Here is a 21,165-nt window from a genome sequence, read left to right as displayed (position 1 = left end):
TATTATTGCATCCCCCATTTTCTCTCCAACATTGTTCTTTTTTTTTTAATCATTGTTCAAATACAGTTTTCTCCTTTTTACTCCCACTCCAGTCCCCCCTGCCACCCTCCCCATTTCCCTCCCATTACCACCCTCCCCTTAGTTTATGACCATGTGTCCTTTAAGTTTGTTTCTGTGAACCCTTCCCACTGTCCCCTTAAATTCCCTCTTCTCTCCCCTCCGGTCACCGTCAGCCTGTCCTCTATTTCAGTGTCTTTGGTTATATTTTGCTTGTTTCTTTGTTTTGTTATTTAGCTTCCTGTTAAAGGTGAGATCATATTGTATTTGTCTTTCACTGCCTGGCTTGTTTTGCTAAGCATAATGTTTTCCAGCTCCATCCACGCTGTTGCAAAGAGTAGGAGCTCCTTCTTTCTTTCTGCTGCATAGAATTCCATTGTGTAAATGTACCATAGTTTTTTGATCCATTCATTTACTGATGGGCATCTAGGTTGCTTCCAGCATCTAGCTATTGTAAATTGTGCTGCTATGAACATTGGGATGCATAGGTTCTTTTGGATTGGTGTTTTAGTATTCTTAGGATAGAGTCCTAGCAGTGGAATTGCAGGGTCAAAAGGCAGATCCATTTTTAGTTTTCTGAGGAAGTTCCATACTGCTTTCCATAATGGTTGTACCAGTCTGCAGTCCCACCAGCAGTGCGCTAGGGTCCCCTTTTCTCCACAACCTCTCCAACACTTGTTGTTTGTTGCTTTGTTTATGATGGCCATTCTGTCTGGTGTGAAGTGGTATCTCATTGTGGTTTTAATTTGCATCTCTCTGATAGCTAGCGATATTAAACATCGTTTCATGTGTCTTTGGATTTTCTGTATGTCCTCCTTGGAGAAGTGTCTGTTCAAGTCCTCTGCCCACTTTTTAATTGGATTCCTTGTCTTCTTAGAGTGCAGTCTTGTAAATTCTTTTTTTTTAAATATTTTATTTATTTATTTTTAGAGAGGGAAAGGAGGGAGATAGAGAGAGAGAGAGAAACATCAATGTGTGGTTGCTGGGGGTTATGGCCTGCAACCCAGGAATGTACCCTGGCTGGGAATCGAACCTGGGACACTTTGGTTCCCAGCCCGCGCTCAATCCACTGAGCTACGCCAGCAAGGGCTGTAAGTTCTTTATATATTTTGGAGATTAAACCATTGTCTGAGGTATCATTGGCAAATATGTTTTCCCATACAGTTAGTTCTCTTTTAATTTTGATACTGTTTTCTTTAGCTGTGCAGAAGCTTTATATTTTGATGAGGTCCCATTTGTTTATTCTCTCCTTTATGTCCCTTGCTCTAGGGGACAAGTCAGTAAAAAAGTTTCTTTGTGAAATATCTGAGATTTTCCTACCTACGTTCTCCTCTAGGACATTAATGGTGTTATGTTTTATATTTAAGTCTTTTATCCACCTTGAATTTATTTTTGTATATGGTGTAAGTTGGTGCCCAAGTTTCATTTTTTTGCACGTGGCTGTCCAGTTCTCCCAACACCATTTGTTGAAGAGGCTATTTTTATTCCATTTTATGTTGCTGCCTCCTTTGTCAAATATTAATTGACCATAGAGACTTGGGCTTATTTCTGGGCTCTCTGTTCTGTTCCATTGGTCTATGTGCCTGTTTTTAGGCCAGTACCAGGCTGTTTTGATTACAGTGGCCTTGTAGTATAGTTTAGTGTCGGGTATTGTGATCCCTCCTACTTTACTCTTCTTTCTCAAAATTGCAGCAGCTATTCGGGGTCGTTTATAATTCCATATAAATTGTTGAAGTGTTTGTTCTATGTCTGTGAAATAAGCCATTGGTACTTTAATAGGAATTGCATTGAATGTGTAAATTGCTTTGGGTAGTATGGACATTTTGATGATATTAATTCTTCCAATCCATGAACACGGTATGTGTTTCCATTTGTTTGTGTCTTCCTTGATTTCTTTCTTCAGTGTTGTGTAGTTTTCTGAATACAGGTCTTTTACCTCTTTGGTTAGGTTTATTCCTAGATATTTTATTTTTTCTTTTTTGCTATTTCAAATGGGATTTTTTTTCTTGATCTCTGCTTCTGCTGTTTCATTGTTGGTGTACAGAAATGCCTTTGATTTCTGGATATTGACTTTGTATCCCACTGTTTTACCAAATTCATTTATTTGGTCAAGCAGTTTTTTGGTAGAGTCTATAGGATTTTCTATGTTTACTATCATGTCATCTGCAAACAGTGACAGTTTTGTTTCCTCCTTTCCGATTTGAATGCCTTTTATGTCTTTTTCTTGTCTGATTGCTGTGGCTAAAACTTTCAGTACTATATTGAATAGAAGTGGTGAAAGTGGACAGCCTTGTCTTGTTCCTGATCTTAATGTAAAAGGTTTTAAGTTTTGCCCATTGAGAATGATGTTGGCTGAAAGTCTCTCATATATGGCCTTTATTATGTTGAGGAATGCTCCCTCTATTCCCACTTTGCTGAGTGTTTTTATCATGAATGGGTGCTATACCTTGTCAAATGCTGTTTCTGCATCAATTGATATAATCATGTGGTTTTTGTCTTTGCTTTTGATTATGTGATGTATTACATTTACTGACTTGCGAATATTGAACCATCCTTGCATCCCTGGAATGAATCCCACTTGGTCATGGTGTATGATCTTTTTAATGTATTGTTGGATGCGGTTTGCCAGAATTTTGCTGAGGATTTTAGCGTCAATGTTCATCAGTGATATTGGCCTGAAGTTTTCTTTCTTTGTTGTGTCTTTATTTGGTTTTGGAATTAGGATGATGTTGGCCTCATAAAAAAGAGTTTGGGAGACTCCCATCTTTTTGGATTTTTTGGAATAGTCTGTGAAGGATAGGGGTTAGCTCTTCCTTAAATGCTTTGTAGAATTCTCCTGTGAAACTATCTGGTCCCGGGCTTTTGTGTGTTGGGAGTTTTTTTCTTACCGCTTCAATTTCTTTTGTTGTTATTGGTCTGTTCAGACTTTCTGCTTCTTTTTCATTGAGGTTTGGAAGATTATATTTTTCTAGAAATCTGTCCATTTCACCTAGGTTTTCAAATTTCTTGGCATACAGTTCTTCATAGTAATTTCTTACAATCCTTTGTATTTCTGTGGTATCTGGTGTAATCTCTCCTCTTTCATTTCTGATTGTGTTTATTTGGGTCTTCTCTCTTTTTTTCTTGATGAGTCTGCTTAAAGGCTTGTCGATTTCGTTTATCTTTTCAAACAACCAGCTGCTGGATTCACTGATCCTTAGAATTGTGCTTTTAGTCTCTATGTCATTTAATTCTGCTCTGATCTTGGTTATTTCCTTCCTTCTGCTTGCTCTGGGCTGTCTTTGTTGTTGTTCCTCAAGTTCTTGTAGACGTAAGGTTAGGTTGTTTGTTTGGAATGTTTCTAACCTTTTTAGGTGGGCCTGTATTGCTATGAACTTCCCTCTCAAGACTGCCTTGGCTGTGTCCCATAAGTTTTGGGTTGTTGTGAGTTCATTTTCATTTGTTTCCAGAAACCTTTTGATTTCTTTCCTAATATCATTCTTGACCCATTCATTGTTTAATAGCATGCTATTTAATCTCCATGATTTTGAGTGTTTGGGGTTTTTTTCCTTGGGGTTGATTTCTAGCTTCAGTCCCTTGTGGTCTGAGAAAATGCTTGGTATGATTTCAATTTTCTTGAAATTCTTGAGGCTTGTTTTGTGTCCTATCATGTGGTCTATCTTTGAGAATGTTCCATGTACATTTGAAAAGAATGTATATTTAGCTTCTTTTGCATGGAGGGCTCTGTATATATCAGTAAAGTCCATTTCATCGAGGGTATTGTTCAATGCCACAATATCTTTGTTGATATTTTGTTTGAAAGATCTGTCCATTTTTGATAGTGAGGTGTTAAAATCTCCCACTATAATTGTGTTGCTGTCCATATCTTTCTTGAAGTCCTCTAAGATTTTCTTTATGTATTTGGGTGCTCCTATGTTGGGTGCATATATATTTACAATGTGTATGTCTTTCTGATGGATTCTTCCCTTGAGTATTATGAAGTGACCTTCTGGGTCTCTCTTTATGGACCTTTTTGGAAGTCTATTTTGTCTGATATGAGTATTGCTACCCCGGCTTTTTTTTCCTGTCCATTTGCTTGGAAGATTTGTTTCCAGCCCTTCACTCTCAGCCTGTGTAGGTCTTTTATCCTGAGGTGGGTCTCTTGTAGACAGCAGTTATGTGGGTCATTTTTTCTTATCCAATCAACTATTCTATGTCTTTTGATTGGAGCATTTAATCCATTTATGTTTAAGGTTATTATTGATAGGTACTTATTCATTGTCTTTTATATATGTGTGTTCCTCTCTCTCTCTCTCTCTTTCTTCTCTCCTTCCTTAAAGCAGTCCTTTTAGAATCTCTTGCAGAGCTGGTTTGGTCGAGGTGTATTCTTTTAGACTTCTTTTTTCTGGGAAGCTTCTTATTTGGCCTTCTATCTTGATTGAGAGCCTTGCTGGATATAGTAGCCTTGGTTGCAGACCTCTGGTTCTCATTACCTGGAGTATTTCTTGCCATTCTCTTCTGGCTTGAAGTGTTTTCATTGAGAAGTCAGCTGTTAGCCTTACTGGGGCTCCCTTGTATGTTACTTCCTTTTTCTCCCTTGCTGCCTTTAAGATTCTCTCTTTGTCTTGAAATTTTGTCATTTTAATTATGATGTGCCTTGGGGTGGGTCTCTTTGGGTTCCTCTTGATTGAGATTCTCTGTGTTTCCTGGATTTGTGTGACTTTTTCTCTCATCAAACTGGGGAAGTTCTCCTTCATTACTTTTTCAAATAGTTTTTCTATCCCTTGCTCTTCTTCTCCTTCTGGTATCCCTATTATACGGATATTATTACGTTTCATATTGTCTTGCATTTCTCCTAATCCCTCTTCATTCTGTCTGAGCCTGTTTTCCTTTTCTTGCTCTTTCTGGATGCTGTTTTCTGCTTTGTCCTCCAGCTCACTAATCCAATCTTCTGCTTCATCAGTCCTGCTTTTCATTCCTTCTACTGTGTTCTTCAGTTCAGAAATTGTATTCTTCATTTCCTCTTGACCTTTGTTGAGAGTTTCTATTTCCTTTTTTATGTTTATATAGTTTGCAGTGAGATTGATGTAGTTTCCCTCTAATTTCTGAAAGCTCATTGTGAGTTCATTGAACTTCCTGGTAATCATTGTTTTGAACTCACTATCTGATAGTTGAGTTGCCTCTATTTCATTTAGCATTTTTCCTGAGGCTTCCTCGTTTCCCTTCAATTGAGGGTTGTTTCTTTGTTTTCTCATTGTTCGTGGGTTTCTTCTTTTTTCTTCTTGTTTGTTAATTTGAACTGTTCTGATTCCCTGTAATTATGGTGTGAACTTCTGTGGTAGAATATTTGTGCATTTCAGTGGTGCAATCTCCTTCGTGTATCCTGGTGTTCACAGCTTCCCCCTACTCTTTTTTGTGATCAGTTGGAGGAGTAAGGCAAAATGGTTTAAAACAGCAAGACAGTATACTATGATATTTACTTTAGCAGCCAGTAGAGAAGAGATGGGTTATCCTTTGGCTCCTTATAGTGTTAACCGTGATCCTCCACCCCACTATCCACATTTTAGAAAGGATGGAAAGAAGGTAAGACTCTTATTTGGGAAGAGAGGATTGTTAGTTGGATCTAGAAAGCCGTGAGGCTGTGGGAGGTCAGCTTCTAAGGTAGGGTTGGACTGAAGATTAGTATATAGGAGTAGTGAGTAAAAGAATAGAGACAACCCCCGCAATAGTACAGTTCAGGAAATTCCAAAGTGGGCTGAGATCATGTAGGGGTATTGAGAAGCATTTACAATTGTATAGACTAGGTCTTACTAGCAGTAATAGTAAAGTGACAGTCTTGTGGCAGAATCTATGAGGTCTAGATAACAAGAATAAAGAGTATAGAACCTTGAGAGGTGTATTAATGGAACACAGATGAAGGATACTAACTTATCAACACCTTGTGACTGAGATACCAGGGGGAACCTATCAAATGACAGTATAACCAGCCAAGCAAAGAAGATTATACGCAAAGAAAAAGATTACCAAAATATTATTAAAATAAAAAATGTCAGAAAAGTGAGAAAAAGATAATACAAATTTACATTAACTTACAAGATTAAAAAAAGGAAAGAAAAGCAGAAGATGTAGTGCAGGAGAGCTAAATTTGGAGTGGAAAGAATAATATTAGGTTGAATGGAAGAGAAACATAAGGGATTGCGAGATAAAAATAATAAGAATTGAAAAAAAGTCTCATAAAACACAAGATAAAATCAATCAACCAACAACAACCAGAGAAACCAAACCAAACCAAACCAAACAAACAAACAAACAAACAAACAAAAACCTCTTGTTGGTTTCTAACTGGCCAGACCAGTTTTTCTGATCTTGCTGGCTTCAGCTGCTTGAGGGGCCTTTGAAATGCTTCTCTCTCTCCCAGCCAGATCTCAGCAAGTCTGTCAGGTACCCTGGGCGCTCCTGAACACACTGGCGCACGGTGCGCGAGCCCACCCGTTTCCAGCTCCGCGTTCGCCGCCGTGGAACCGCACTCTGACCGGGTGTTGGCGCCTTTCCCGGCTCCCCAGGTCTGGCTGGCTGGAAATTTCTGGGCCACTACTATAGGAACGCACCCAGCGCCATGTCCCTCCCAGGATCGCAGCACAAGATTCTGGCCTCCCTATGGGGCGCGAGCCGAGCGCGGCCTGGCTCGTACTCTCCACCTATCTGCACTTCCACCAGGCTAGGGGTGCGGGCGCTTTTTGAGGCTGCCCCTAGTCCTGTTGGCTAGAGGCTCTCACTTCTCCCAGTCTCTGGGCGGGTGTTCATATTCCCTGGGCGATTTTTTCTCCGTCCAACTGGCCAATCTGTTCCTTCTAGCAACCCGTTCTCCCCTGGAGTTGCTCATCCCCCTGTATTCGGGGGGAAGGGAGGGAGCAGCGACTTCCCTCTCCCGGGAGCCTTGGGGCAGACCCCGGAGCACCGGGCGGGCCTGGGGTCTGCACACCCCTAGACCCCGCGCTGATCCCTGGGCCCCTTTGTCCTGTAGCAGACTCCTTACCGTCTGGTTTTCCAGTGAGTGCAATAATTTTTGATGTCCTGATTTCAAAAGTGATTCCGTAACCTAGCCCACTTGCTCTGTTTCTCCACCGATCCCTGAGTTTCCCCCTTCTTCACAGAAGCTGAGAAAAACGCTGCCTAGAGTAAAGCCTCCATCTTCTAAACCAACATTGTTCTTTTAAAAGAAAATGTTTTTACTGTTGTTTACAGTTGTCTCCATTTTTTCCCCATTGCTCTCCCCAGCCATGCTAACATCCCTCTCCCACATTCAATCCTTCCCCTCATTGTCTTTGTCCATGGGTCCTTTTTACATGTTCCTTGACTTGACCCTTCCCCATCTTTGCCCCAGTAGCCCCATCCCTCTCCTTTCTGGTCACTGTCAAGTTTGTTCTTTATTTCCAAGTCTCTTGTTCTATTTTGTTCCCTTGTATGTTTTGTTGGTAAGGTTCCACATATAGGTAAGATCATACGGTATTTGTCTTTCACCACCTGGCTTATTTCACGTAGCATAATATTCTCCAGTTCCATCCATACTGTCACAAAAAGGAGTTTCTTCTTTCTTTCTGCTGTATAGTATGCCACTGTGTAAATGTACTAAAGTTTTTTGATCTGCTCATTTAGTGATGGGCATTTAGGCTGTTTCCAACATTCAGCTATTGTAAATAATGCTGTTATGAACATTGAGGTGCATAGGTTCTTTTGAATTGTGTTTCAGAATTTTTAGGGTATAATCCCAGCAGTGGAATTGTCAGGTCAAAAGGCATTACTATTTTTAGTTTTGGGAGGAAGTTCCACACTGTTTTCTACAGTGACTGAACCAGTCTGCATTACCACCAACAGTGTACTGGGGTTCCCTTTTCTCTACAGCCTCACCACCACTAGCTGTTTGTTGATTTGTTTATGATGGCCATTCTCACTGGTGTGAAGTGGTATCTCATTGTGGTTTTAATTTGCATCTCTCTGATGGCTAGTGATGCTGAGTATCCTTTCATATGTATGTCCTTCTTACAGAAGTGTCTCTTCAGGTCCTTTGCCCATTTTTAACTGTATTGTTTGTCTTCCTGGTGTGGAGTCATATGAATTTTTCCTATATTTTTGAGATCAAACCCTTGTCCAAGGTATTGTTGACAAATATGCTTTCCAATACCATTTGTTCCCTTTTTATTTTGCTGATGTTTTCTTTAGCTGTGCAGAGCTTTTTAATTCAATGCAGTCCCATTTGTTTATTTTTTCTTCTTTCTCAAAATTGCTGAGGCTCTCTGCAGTCACTTATGGTTCCATATATATTTTTTAAATATTTGTTTGATATCTGTGAAATATGTCACTGGAATTTTAATAGCAATTACATGGATTATATAAATTGCTTTGGGCCGTATGGACATTTTACTGATGCTAATTCTTCCAGTCTGTGAACATGGTGTATGCTTCCATTTATTTGTGTCTTTCTTAATTTCTTTCTTCAGTGTTCTGTAGTTTTCTGAGTACAGATCTACCTCCTTGGTTAGGTTTATTCCCAGGTCCTTTATTTTTCTTCTTTCTATAATAAATAAGATGTTTTTCCTAATTTATGTTTCTGATATTTCATTGTTGGTGTTAAAAATGCCTTTGATTTCTGCATATTAACTTTGTATCTTGCTATTTTTTCCAAATTCACTTACTGGGTGGAGTAGTTTTTCAATGGAGTCTATAGGTTTTTCTATGTACACCATCTGTCAGCCACAAACAATGTCAGTTTTACTTCCTTCTTTGCAATTTGGATGCCTTTTATTTCTTTTTCTTTTCTGATCACTGTGGCTAGAACTTCCAATACTATGTTGAAGAGAAGTGGTAAAAGTGGTCACCCTTGTCTTGTGCCTCATCTTAGGGTCAAAGCTTCTAGATTTTGCCCATTGAGTATGATGTTTGGAGGTTTCTCAAATACGGCCTTTATTATATTGAGGTGTGCTCCCTCTATTCCCACTTTGCTGAGCATTTTTTATCATAAACGGGTGTTGTACCTTATCAAATGCTTTTTTAGCATCTACTGATATGATCATATGATTTCTGTCTTTCATTTTGTTTATGTGATGTATTACGTTTATTGGTTTAGAAATATTGTACCATCCTTGTATCCCTGGAATGAACCCCACTTGCTCATGGTGTATGATCTTTTTAATGTATTGCTGGATGAGGTTTGCCAATATTTTTTTCAGGATTTTAGCATCTATGTTCATCAATGGTATTGGCCTGTAGTTTTCTTTCTTTGTTGTGTCTTTATCTCATTTTGGGATTAGGAAGATGCTGGTGTCATAAAAAGAGTTTGGTATTCTTTCCTCTCCTTGGGTTTTTTGGAGTAGTTTGAGAAGAATAGGGGTTAGCTCTTCCTTAAATCTTTTGTAAAATTCTCCTGTAAAATAGTCTAGTCCACGGCTTTTGTATGCTGGGAATTTTTTGATTACTGCTTCAATATCACTAGCTGTTATTGGTCTGTTCAGACTTTCTGCTTCTTCTTCATTCAGGTTTGGAAGACTATATGCTTCTAGAAATTTGTCCATTTCACCCCAGTTTTCAAATTTCTTGGCATATATTTGTTCATACTAATTTCTTATAATCCTTTGTGTTTCTGTGGTATCAATTGTAATTTCCCACTTCTTATTTTATTATTTGGGTCCTCTCTTCTTCCTTGATGAGTCTGGTTAAAGTCTTGTTGATTTCATTTATCTTTTCAAAGTGCCAGCTCCTGGATTTATTGATCCTTTGAATTGTTCTTTTAGTCTCTATGTAATTTATTTCTACTCTGATCCTGATTATTTCCTTCCTTCTACTTGCCCTGGGCTTAGTTGCTGTTCCTCCATTTCTTACAGATTTAGGGTTAGGTTGTTTATTTGAAACTTTTCTGTCTTTTTTGGTAGTCCTGTATTGCTGTGAGCTTCCCTCTCAGGACTGCCTTCATTGTGTCCCATAAGTTTAGGGTTGTTGTGTGTTCATTTTCATTTGTTTCCACAAACTTTTTGTTGTTTTCCTTGATCTCATTGTTAACCCACTCATTGTTTAATAACATGTTATTCAGTCTCCATGAACTTGACTGTTTTTGAGTTTTTTCCTTTAGGTTGGTTTCTATTTTCAAGCCATTGTGGTCTGAGAAAATGCTTGATATGATTTCAACTATCTTGAATTTGTTGAGGCTTGTTTTGTGTCCTCTCATGTGGTCTATCTTTGAAAATGTTCCACGTGCATTTGAAAAATGTGTATTTTGCTTATTTGAGGTAAAAGGGTCTGTGCCTCAATTAAATCAATTTTATATAGTGCACCTGTCAGTGCCACACTATCATTGTTGCTTCTTTGTTTGAAAGATCTGTCCATTGTTGACAGTGGTGTGTTAGAATTTCCTATTATAAGTGTGTTGCTGTCTTTATCTTTCTTTAAATCCTTCGAGATTTCCTTATATATTTGGGTGCTCCTATGGGTGCATATATGTTTATAATGTTTATATATTCTTGATGGAGTCTACCCTTGACTATTATTAAGGGTCTTTCTATGTCTCTTTTGATGGCCTTTGTTTTGAAATCTACTTTGTCTCATGTAAGTATTGCAACCCCAGCTTTTATTTCCTGTTCATTTTCTTGGAAAAATTTCTTCCAACCCTTCACTTTCAGTCTGTGTAGGTCCTTTGTTCTGGGATAGGTCTCTTGTAGGCAGCATATGCGTGGGGCATGTTTTCTTATCCATTCAACTAACCTATGTCTTTTGATTGGAGCATTTAATCCAGTAACATTTAAGGTTGTTATTGATAAGTACTTATTCATTGCCATTTTCCTCCTTTATACCTGTGTTCCTCTCTCACTCTTTTTCTTCATCTTCTTAAAGCAGTCCCTTTAGCATGCTTGCAATGTTGGTTTGGTGGATATGTATTTTTTTAGCCTTCATTAGTTAGAGAAACTCCTTATTTTGCCTTCCATTTTAAATGGGAGCCTTCCTGGGTGGAGTAGTCTTGGTTGCAAGCCTTTGCTTTTCATTACTTGGAATATCTCTTACCATTCTCTTCTGGTTTCTACTGTTTCTGTTTAGAAATCAGCTGCTAGTCTTATTGGAGCTCCCTTGTATATTAATATCTGTTTCTCCCTTGCTGCCTTTAAGTTCTCTCTTTGTCTTTGAAATTTGCCATTTTTTTAAAGACTTCATTTATTTATTTTTGGAGAGAGAGAAAGGGAGAAAGAAAGAGAGAGAGAGAAACAGCAATGTGTCGTTGCCTCTCACACGCCCTCTACTGGGGACCTGGCCCACATAAACCCAGGCATGTGCTCCAGACTGGGAATAGAACCAGTGGCCCTTTGATTCACAGGCTGGCACTCAGCCACTGAGCCACACAGGCCAGGGTAAAGTTTGCCATTTTAATTATGATGTGTCTTGGAGTGGGCCTCTTTGGGTTTATCTTGATTCAAACCTTCTGGTCTTCCTGGACTTGCATGACTTTTTCTCTCATCAAGTTAGGGAAATTTTCCATCATTACTTTTTCCAAACAGGTTTTCTATCTCTTGCTCATGTTTTTCTCCTTCTGGAATCGCTATTATACAGATATTATCATGTTTCACATTGTCCTGTAGCTCCTTTAACCCCTCTTTGTTATTTTTGAGTCTTTTTCATTTTTTTGCTCTGTCTGGGAGTTGTTTTCTACCTTGTGCTCCTGTTTGCTGATTTGATCTTCTGCTTCATCTGTCATGTTTTTAGTTCCTTCTACTGTGTTCTTCAATTCAGAAATTGTATTCTTCATTTCATCCTGGCTCTTATTATTAATTTCTATGTCCTTTTTCATGCTGATGCAGTTCACAGTAAGTTCCTTGTAGCTTCCCTGTAGTTCTTTGTAATTCTCACTGCGCTCATTGAGCTTTCTTATAACCATTGTTTTGAACTCAGTGTCTGATAGCTTACTTACCTCTATTTCTTTTAGCACTCTTTCTGGGTATTACTCCTTTCATTTTGATTGAATGTTGTTTCTTTCTCTCACCACTTTAGGGGAGACTCTTCTTATTTGTTCTGTTCTCAAATTGATATGCTTTGACTATGCTTTGTCTTTGTGGTGTGACCTTCTATGGTAGGAAACTTGTGGGGTTCACTGGTGTAGTCTCCTTCATCTCCTGACTTGATACTCTTAGGATACTCTTTCTTTTATACTCTTTATGTTGGCTCTCTGGAATATAATTGGGTTTTGATTGTTGCTGCATCATTCTTTGTTAATTTGGTTGACTGATGGTCACTCCATCCACCATGGCTGACTAAGAGTCCTTCATCCGTCATGTCTTATATACTGTTGTGCAGGGAGAACAAAACAAAACCACACAGCCCAGGAAACAAATCCATATCTGCAAAAATTATTCCCACCCACAGTCCCACTATCAACAACAAATGAATCAGTATTAATAAGGATGTAAAGACATTAAGACTATTATAAGAAAGAAACAGAAATATGAGATGACTGAAAGAAAAATGATATTGAGAGGGTAACGGGAGCAGCACTAGTAAGAGTAGGGAAGCAGAGCAATGCAAAGAAACAAAGTAGAAGTTATATCATAAATAAAGAAGAAAATTGAGAAGGCAGAATGGACTAACAGAAGGGAAATATATAGTATTAGGTTTAAAAAGAAAATTTTTAAAAAATAATGTGAGAAGGAAAGAAAAAGAATTTTTAAAAGTAAATTAAAAAATTAGGAATCAAATTGGAGAAAAAGATCCACCACAGCATTATCAACAGCAAATGAACTAAGATTAATGTAGGTGGGGTGAGAATAAGAGGGAAAAAAGAAAGAAAAGCTTAAAAGATGTCTAGAGGAAAGGGAAATATTTTGAGATGATAGAGGAAGAGGAAATACTAAGAGTCAAGAACCAGGCTAAGGCAGGAAAAAATAAAAATTTGAGACAAAAAAAAGAAAGGGCTAGATGAAAGAAAAAATATAGAAAAGAAAAAATATTAAGACAGTGAAAAGTTAAAATATGAGACAAAAAAGAACAGGTAGAATGAATGCTGAATGAAGTAGGAGAGAGGAACAGTAACACTTGAGATTTGAATTATAAGAGTAGTGAAGATCTGGAGATAAAAATTGAAAAATGCAACAATAACTACCCTGTACACAACCAATGAGGAAAAATTACTAGAGATGGAGAAAGAACGCAGGTATTTTAAGAGCAGGAAAAACAATGTAAGATGACCATTGATAAGAAAATTGGTTTTGAGAGGCTTGACAGGGGAGAAATAACAAGAGTGTGAAAGTTGTAGCAAGAGAGAAAACAAAATTTAAAATGAAAATAATAATAGGAAAGAAGAAGGTAAAATGAGGTAAGAAAAGGAAAGAGCAAAATATGAGAATTGAAATAAACTGTAATGTAAAATCTAGTGGCTTAATATGTAGAAACTTAAAGGACAAACAATGAATGTTTAAAAAAAAAAACTATACAGGAAAGAAAATATCACAAATCATGGGGAAGACCATGGTGGATTTTGTCTTAGCTGCATCTAGTATTTACCACTGTTTTTTCTTTCTGTATCTGCCTCTGGTGATGTCAGATGGTGTCCCAGTCTGACCTTAGGAAACCTGTTTGCAACTACCAGGGATCTACTGTCTGTGGCTGTCTCCTTCAGTTGTTAATCTAGTCACTCTGCACTCTGCAGACAGGCTTAAGCTCCACAGGATGGGGAAGAGTATCTTGGGGGGTGGGGGGGGGGGGGACTATTGCTTCCCCTCAGGCTGATGCCACTTGGAAGCGAGTAGTCTGCCTGAGCAAGATGGCTCCTCCAGTATGGGGGATGACTCGGCACTGGGGTCTTGGTGGCTGCTCTCTCAGTTCTTTCCCCAAACCCACCATCCCTAGTCTCTCCTCAAGCATCTCTAGTCCACTCTGGCCCCCTTTGTTGGAGCCCGTGGTAAGTGGCTGCATATCAAAATTTTGTGTTTGTCCTTTAAATGGCTCTTTGCATCTCTAGCCATCCATCTCTAGCAGAGAGAAACCCTGCAACTTTTTGAGGCTGGATGTTATCTGTGTACTTTTTGAGCACTGGTGCTGTAGGATGGGGAGCCCAGGTTCAAGTTTAGGCCCCATATTTCTCAAGGGGATCCTCCCAGCTGATGAGATATCCCTCCAGCACTTCAGCTGCCACTCATGGGTGCCCAACCTGCCTTCTCACATCTCCACCACACTCCATACCAGTCACATTGTATGAAAGCTGTTTCTTCTGTCTGTTCCATAATTATAAGGCTTCTCTCTCACTATTTTTCAGTTGTTTATTCAGCATGATTTGTCCACAATTTAGTTGTAATTCCGTATTAGTCCTGGGAGGATGTTAGTGTGACTTCCACTCATTCTTCCACCATCTTGGATCCTAATTGCTTTTCTTAATGAAACATTTTCTAGCCCTGGTTTGGTGGTTCAATTCATTGGAGCATCATCCCATACACCAAAGTGCAGGTTCGATCCACAGTCAGGGCGCATACCTAAGTTGTGGGCTTGATCCCCAGTTGGGGCGCATACAGGATGCAACCAACTGATGTCCCTCTCTCTAAATACATACATACATATATACATACATACATACATACATACATCAAAAATCAAAAATAATCCTTGGGTGAGTATTAAAAAAAGAAGAAAAAAGAAGTATTTTCTAAATTCCCAATGATTAGCACTGTGCCCAGTTTAATAAATGTTGGATTTAATTAAAGAGGTCTCCAACAGTACTTGAAGGCTCTGGTCTTTCCCAATCCTGTCCTAACCCTGTCTCCCTGCAGTGTTTACTCCCCACACCCCTATACCCTAACATACGTACTCAGAACTGTGCCAGAGAAGAAATTTCATCTTGAAGATTTTATGTATTTCCAAGTGCTATTAATAATTCTTAAGAAAACTAATGTATACATTTATCCACATTTAAGAACAATTTTTAGTATTTATTATATAATAAAGTCTGGATCTAAACTCAAATTCATGTGCAATAATGCCCTGAATAAATTAAAAATTAGAGTATGCATATGCTAAATGAATTTACCATGCTGTCTGAAAAGTAGTTCAAAATAATAAATAAATTCTCTTCCTTTGGTACCATAAATCTTGTTCATTTTTCACATGTACCCAATGAGTTATAAATTAATTTTCCCTTCTTTTTGAAGGTACTACCATACTAATTTTGCCATCATTTGGCTGCTATTTAAATACTTGGAGCAGATTCTGCTAATATTTAAATTTTAGGATACTTGGCCAAGGCTTTAGTTATAGCAAGCCACACATTCATATAAGTGCACAAAATGATGTGGGAAACCATTGTTGCTAATTCTGTTTCAGATAGGTAGAAATTAGGAGGAATTATATAGATAACTCAAGATGAGAAGCCACCCTTTCTTAACCTCTATTGGCCTTCATTTTGGACTATCATGAAGTAACAAGTTCTTATATTTCTGAAGCTGTAACGGGGTGACCAACCTTTTGGCATCTCTGGGCCACACTGAAAGAAGAAGGCTTGTTTTGGGCTACACAGTAAATACATTGCAACACATAATCACACACACAAAAATCTCATAATATTTTAAGTAAATTTACAAATTAATGTTGGGCCACATTCATAGCCATCCTAGGCCAATCACAGCCCATGATCTGTGGGTTTGCAACCATTGCTCTAGAAGATATTTTCAAATATAAAATATTTATGAAATTGCTCAGATGTACTATTTACTTACAGAAAAATCATAACTTTTTGCCTAGATGTATAACAATAGCTATATTCTATATCTAGCAAACACATGATTTTAAATGTAACTAACTAGCAGCAAGAGTAAAAATTTCCTCTGGAAAATTAAAAAAAAAATCAGATTCAAGCATCTAATAGATGCTTTGAATAGACCTTTGAGACCAACATATTAGACATCAAGGATGTCTAGGGAAACCACCCAGAGTTCTTCTTGGGTGTGTTAGCTGCCTATCACGTAGAATGTCAAGCTACTTTGAGGCAGCCTGGGGATCCCTGGGGAGGCAGAGTTTTTCAAAGAGTGCGTGTATTAGGCTAGCATGGTCCTCCAAAGATGGTCAGTGGGCCAGCATTGGGCCAGAAATGCTTGTTATTGGTCTACAACTAGATCAATGTAGAAATTGAAAGTATTTAGAAATCTTTATAGAAATTTGACAAAGAATGTCATCCAAATATGTGATCATTTCTCCAAAAATTAATTGTTATTGTATTTTACAAAAGCATTGCTCTGTTATGGACTAAAATTTTCTTAAGTGGGCTTTCACCACAGATAGTTTAGTAGTGCTTGTTAAAAATTCAGTTTCCTGGACACCAACATAAGCCAATGGGATCTAAATCTCTGGTGATGGGTGCAATTCCCAGGAATCTTCATTGTAACAAGCTGCCCAAGCCATTCACTTCAGGCTGAAGTTTGAGAATTGCTTTAAGAGAAGGAGCAACAAACTGACTAACATATTTCTTAAGTACAACATTACCTTTTAAAGGCTAGCCACTTTGAGAACCAGAGTTTCAAAGAAAGCAGCTCATATACAATTGACTGCAGTCCCCATGGTAGGTATCTAAGTACAGTTCCACTGCTAGTTTATGAGATGCCTTTGTGCCAAACACCCTTGAGGCCTCTTGACTGCCATCTGCAGGCAAATGGTAATAATGTACTGATGCATAATGTGCTGGACTTGACCCCATCCTAGAATCCTTGACCACCTTTTGCAGCACTGGCACAGACACATACCAGGCTCAGGAGAGGGAAGTAGTCAGTGCTGGACCATGACAAAGAACTTGTTACATAGCTCTTCTAGGAAACACTGAAGCCATTCTCTGTCCACAGACACAGATCCTGTCCCCCTCATGGAGAGTGAATGTACACATCACAGGGCTAGTTTGTTGCAGGTTTAAAGTAACTGGGAATAAAAGAATTTAATTCTCCCTGGACACTTAACTTTCTCATTCTCTGTGTCAATTCTTTATAGATTATTTTGTGAGGAACAGAAAAAATGTTCATAGAGCAGTAATTGCTTCTCAGAAGGAGGGACTTCTGCCTTCTGTCTTGTTCTTCAGTTGCTGCAGTTGCTGTTGCCCCTTGTATCCTGGCTCTACTAGTTTGAAATCAATACAAATGATTACTACAAGAAGTTTGAAGAATTTTAATTAAGCACCAGCTCTTCTGAGTTCTGGGCTAGAGGCTGGGCTATAGCTGTTTGGGACACTCAACGGGCGCTGTTGGGAACTGCAGCCTAGATGAAGGTGTAGGTAGAAATGCTTTGCTTTCTCACACAACCCAAAGAAGGATGATGACCAATTTAAAAACAATAAACAACAGAAGTGCCAGAAAAATTAAACTTCACATCCAAGGAGTTAAAGAAACATTCATCCAGACCAGTAGGAAGGGTGGAAATAGGAGACAGGCAGCTAAACAGAGAGGAAGTGCAGCCAGGCGATGGACCAAGCAGGCAAAGCAGGGCTGGGTAAACAGGAAACTAAAGACTAAAAACCTTGAGCTGTAAACTACTGAGGGGGTTGTGATGGCAAGAGAAACTCTTAGTCTCACAAAAAAGTTCATTGGCAAATGGGGCTAGGATGGAGCAAGCTAGTGGCACTATTCCCTCTCTTACCCCTCCCCCACAGACAGCATGACAATGCAGCAAAGAGCATCGCCTTGCCCTGGCAAATACCTAAGGCTCCATCCCCTAACAACATAACAGGGGCACCTAAACAAACAAAAAAAATGGCCCAAATGAAAGAACAGATCAAAACCCCAGGAAAAGAGCTAAGTGATGAGAGGATAGCCAACCTATCTGATGCAGAGTACAAAACACTGGTAATCAGGATGCTCATAGAACTGATGAGCTTGGTCACAAAATGAAGGAAGAAATGAAGGCTACCCAAAGTGAAATAAAGCAAAATATACAGGGAACCAACAATGAAGGGAAGGAAACCATGATTCAAATAAACAATTGTGAACAAAAAGAAGAAATAAACATTCAACCGGAAAAGAATGAACAAACAAGAGTTCAAAAAAAAAATGAGATGAGGCTTAGGAACCTATGGGACAACTTTAAGTACTCTACCATCTGAATCATAGGGGTGCCAGAAGGAGAAGAGGAAGAGCAAGAAATTGAAAACTTATTTGAAAAAATAATGAAGGAGAACTTCCCTAATCTGGTGGAAGAAATAGAATTCCAGGAAGTCCAGGAAGCTCAGAGAATCCCAAAGAAGTTGGACCCAAGGAAGCACACACCAAGGCACATCATAATTACATTAGCCAAGATTAAAGATAAGGAGAGAATCTTAAAAGCAGGAAGAAGAAAGGAGAGAGTTACCCACAAAGTAGTTCCCATTAGCTTATCAGCTGATTTCTCCAAATTTTGCAGGCAAGAAGGGGGCTAGAAAGAAATATTCCAAGTCATGAAAGGCAAGGACCTACATCCAAGATTACTCTCTCCAGCAAAGCTATCATTTAGAATGGAAGGGCAAATAAACTGCTTTCCAGATAAGGTAAAGTTAAAGGAGTTCACTACAAGCCCTTATTATGTGAAATGTTAAAGGAACTTATCTAAGAAATAGAAGATCAAAACCATAAACAGTAAGATGACAACAAATTCATAACTATCAACAACTGAACCTAAAAAACAAAACTAAGCAAAAAACTAGAACAGGAACAGACCAGAGAAATGGAGATCATATGGAGGGTTATCAGTGGGGAGGGAGAGGGAGAATGGGGGGAAGGTATAGTGAATAAGAAGTATAATTGGTAGGCATAAAATACATGGGGAGAGATTAAGAATAGTATAGGAAACAGAAAAGCCAAAGAACTTATATGTACAACACATGGACATGGACTAAGGGGATGAGGGAATGCTGGAGGGCAGGTGGGTGCAGGGCAAAGGAGGGGATAAAAGGGAGAAAAAAATGGGGAAACTGTAATAGCATAATCAATAAAATATACTTTAAAAAGGAGTGAGGGACTTCTTTTTAGCCTGTGCTGCATACTCATGTACCCACTCCCTTTGTGACTTCAAAAGGGGGTGTCCTTGGTGTTTCTCTCTGGGCTCCACCTGAATTACTATCACATTTGGCCAGCTCAAGGAAGGGGCCATAGCTGGGCAATAGGTCAGCCATGGAAGAAGAGGAGGAATCCAGTAGAATAGAGAGGAACTGACCAATAACTGGGAGTTTTGACATTAGCCTTTGGGAACAATTTACTTCATAGATTTGAACAGAGTAATCTTTTCTTTCTTAGGAATATGTTTTACTTTCAGCCATAGTACCTGTATCGTGGCTGTCAGTCACATTTTCTAAAGTCTTCTAACCAAGATACCATTGTCATCTCTGGAGCAGCTCCCTTTCTCTTGCTTCCCTTCCACCCCTTGTCTTCCAGGCTGCCCTTTTAAGGTCAGGCCTCCCCTCCCCTGGGCAAGCTTTCTGGATCTCCTGTGCAAAATCAGGCTCCTCTTTCTTAGGCCCTTTTCTCTTCTCTTATCCCTCATGCAGGATTTTCTCTGGTTGTAAGATTTTCATGATGCAAACAGGGTTAATTAACTAGAAACATGATCATCCTCTACAGACAAATATTGCCTATAATAGGAACTAACTGCATGACTTTGTTTTTCCATAACAAGGGACACCTTTTTAAGGGGTATCCCTTAAAGTGATGTGCACATTTTTTTTTCATGTTTAAAGGGTGTTAACAAGGTGGTGCTGGGAAAGAAAAGCCCATTAGCCTAGATCACAAACTAGATTTGCTCAATGATGATTACGTGTTTTAGCTATCTATCTGAAACATTAAAATAAAGCAATTAAAGCAACTTTAATACAGCTCCAGTGAGAAAAGTAATTGTGTTAATATGAATCTTAAACTGTTTACAACTCCATTTCTTTTCATTCAGACAACTATGTTATATTTAATTTATAGTCAAGCAATTATTTTATAATCAATTTTTTAACATGTTTCTTTGGAAAATAGCAGTTCTACCATTGCAAATCAGATGGGACCTGAGTGTGGAATGTGATACATGACTTTCTAACTTAGGGGATATAAATCTGTCACTCACTAGATTGCAGGTCTTTAGGTTAAGTAACTATGTCTTTTATTTTTCTATCCCACAGTAATCAACTGAACAAGTACATATGCTAGCATTACATCTTAATGTGCCCCACACCCCATGAACCAGTGTACCCACTTACTGGAAGTTGGAACCCTGCAGTTGTAAAGATAAGAGTGCAGAGCAAGGGTTTTTTGCCACTGTCATTGCCCACTACCACTATCCCAACATTCCCCTCCCATTTGGAGTTCATCAAGTTCCACTTTTCTCTCCACGTCAGGAATCCTCGTCATGATGTCCTTGTGCAGTGAGGTGCATGTGTATGAGTACATCCCATCCATCAGGCAGACAGAGCTCTGCCACTACCACGAGCCCTACTACGATGCAGCCTGCACACTGGGAGCATATCACCCACTGCTCTACGAGAAGCTGCTTGTGCAGCGCCTGAACACGGGTGCCGGGGCTGACCTGCGCCATAAAGGGAAGGTGGTCCTGCCGGGGCTGCGGGCTGTGCACTGCCCCAACCCCAGCTCATGAAAAGTGACTCTTGGGAACCAATGTGCAATAAGGTACTAGTGTTGTGCTCTAAGTCACAAAACAATACTTGAAGATATATTTTAGGCAATGTAGTCATGAGTCTTTTAAACTGTAGTTTAGTGATGGCCACAAGAATTCTTTATCTAAGCCATTGAGTATTTATTACTGCTTTGAATATAATAATGGAATTAAAAAGGAAAAAATAGATCAAGAAAGATGCAAAAAAGAAAAAGAATAGCTGAAAAAAGGAAAATGTGTAAGAAAAATGTTAAGCTTTTCTGGGTCAGTTTCGTGACACATCTAATATTAAGAAATAGTTTATACTGCAAAACAGTGACACTGAGGTACAGTATAACATCTAGTGTGTCACTTGTATGGGCATTCATCATTAAGGAACCTAGAGTTTATGATGGCTGTCTGAATTAGCACTCAGATGTATTCATTTTAACAGCAAAAATCTTTAGAATATCCTGTGAGGTGCTTGTGTTTCCAAACCATTGCATTCACCACCTGTGCTTCCTAGTATGC

The 21,165-nt window shown here is 38.9% G+C and overlaps 1 protein-coding gene across 1 annotated transcript in view; it reads left to right on the top strand.

Moving 5' to 3' along the window:
- Positions 1–20,637, top strand: part of ST6GAL2 (ST6 beta-galactoside alpha-2,6-sialyltransferase 2) — a 102,866-nt gene extending 82,229 nt beyond the window's left edge. The window contains exon 7 of the mRNA XM_045835237.1: positions 20,381–20,637. Coding sequence (XP_045691193.1) covers positions 20,381–20,637 — 257 coding nt within the window. The remainder of the gene's footprint in view (positions 1–20,380) is intronic.
- The last annotated feature ends 528 nt before the right edge of the window (positions 20,638–21,165 follow it).

The sequence above is a fragment of the Phyllostomus hastatus genome, unplaced genomic scaffold (genome assembly GCF_019186645.2).
Source record: "Phyllostomus hastatus isolate PE091 unplaced genomic scaffold, TTU_PhHast_1.1 phas_contig_2, whole genome shotgun sequence".
Taxonomy (NCBI): Eukaryota; Metazoa; Chordata; class Mammalia; order Chiroptera; family Phyllostomidae; genus Phyllostomus; species Phyllostomus hastatus.
Note: the sequence above shows the minus strand (reverse complement) of the source record. Positions and strands in the feature narration are given on the sequence as shown.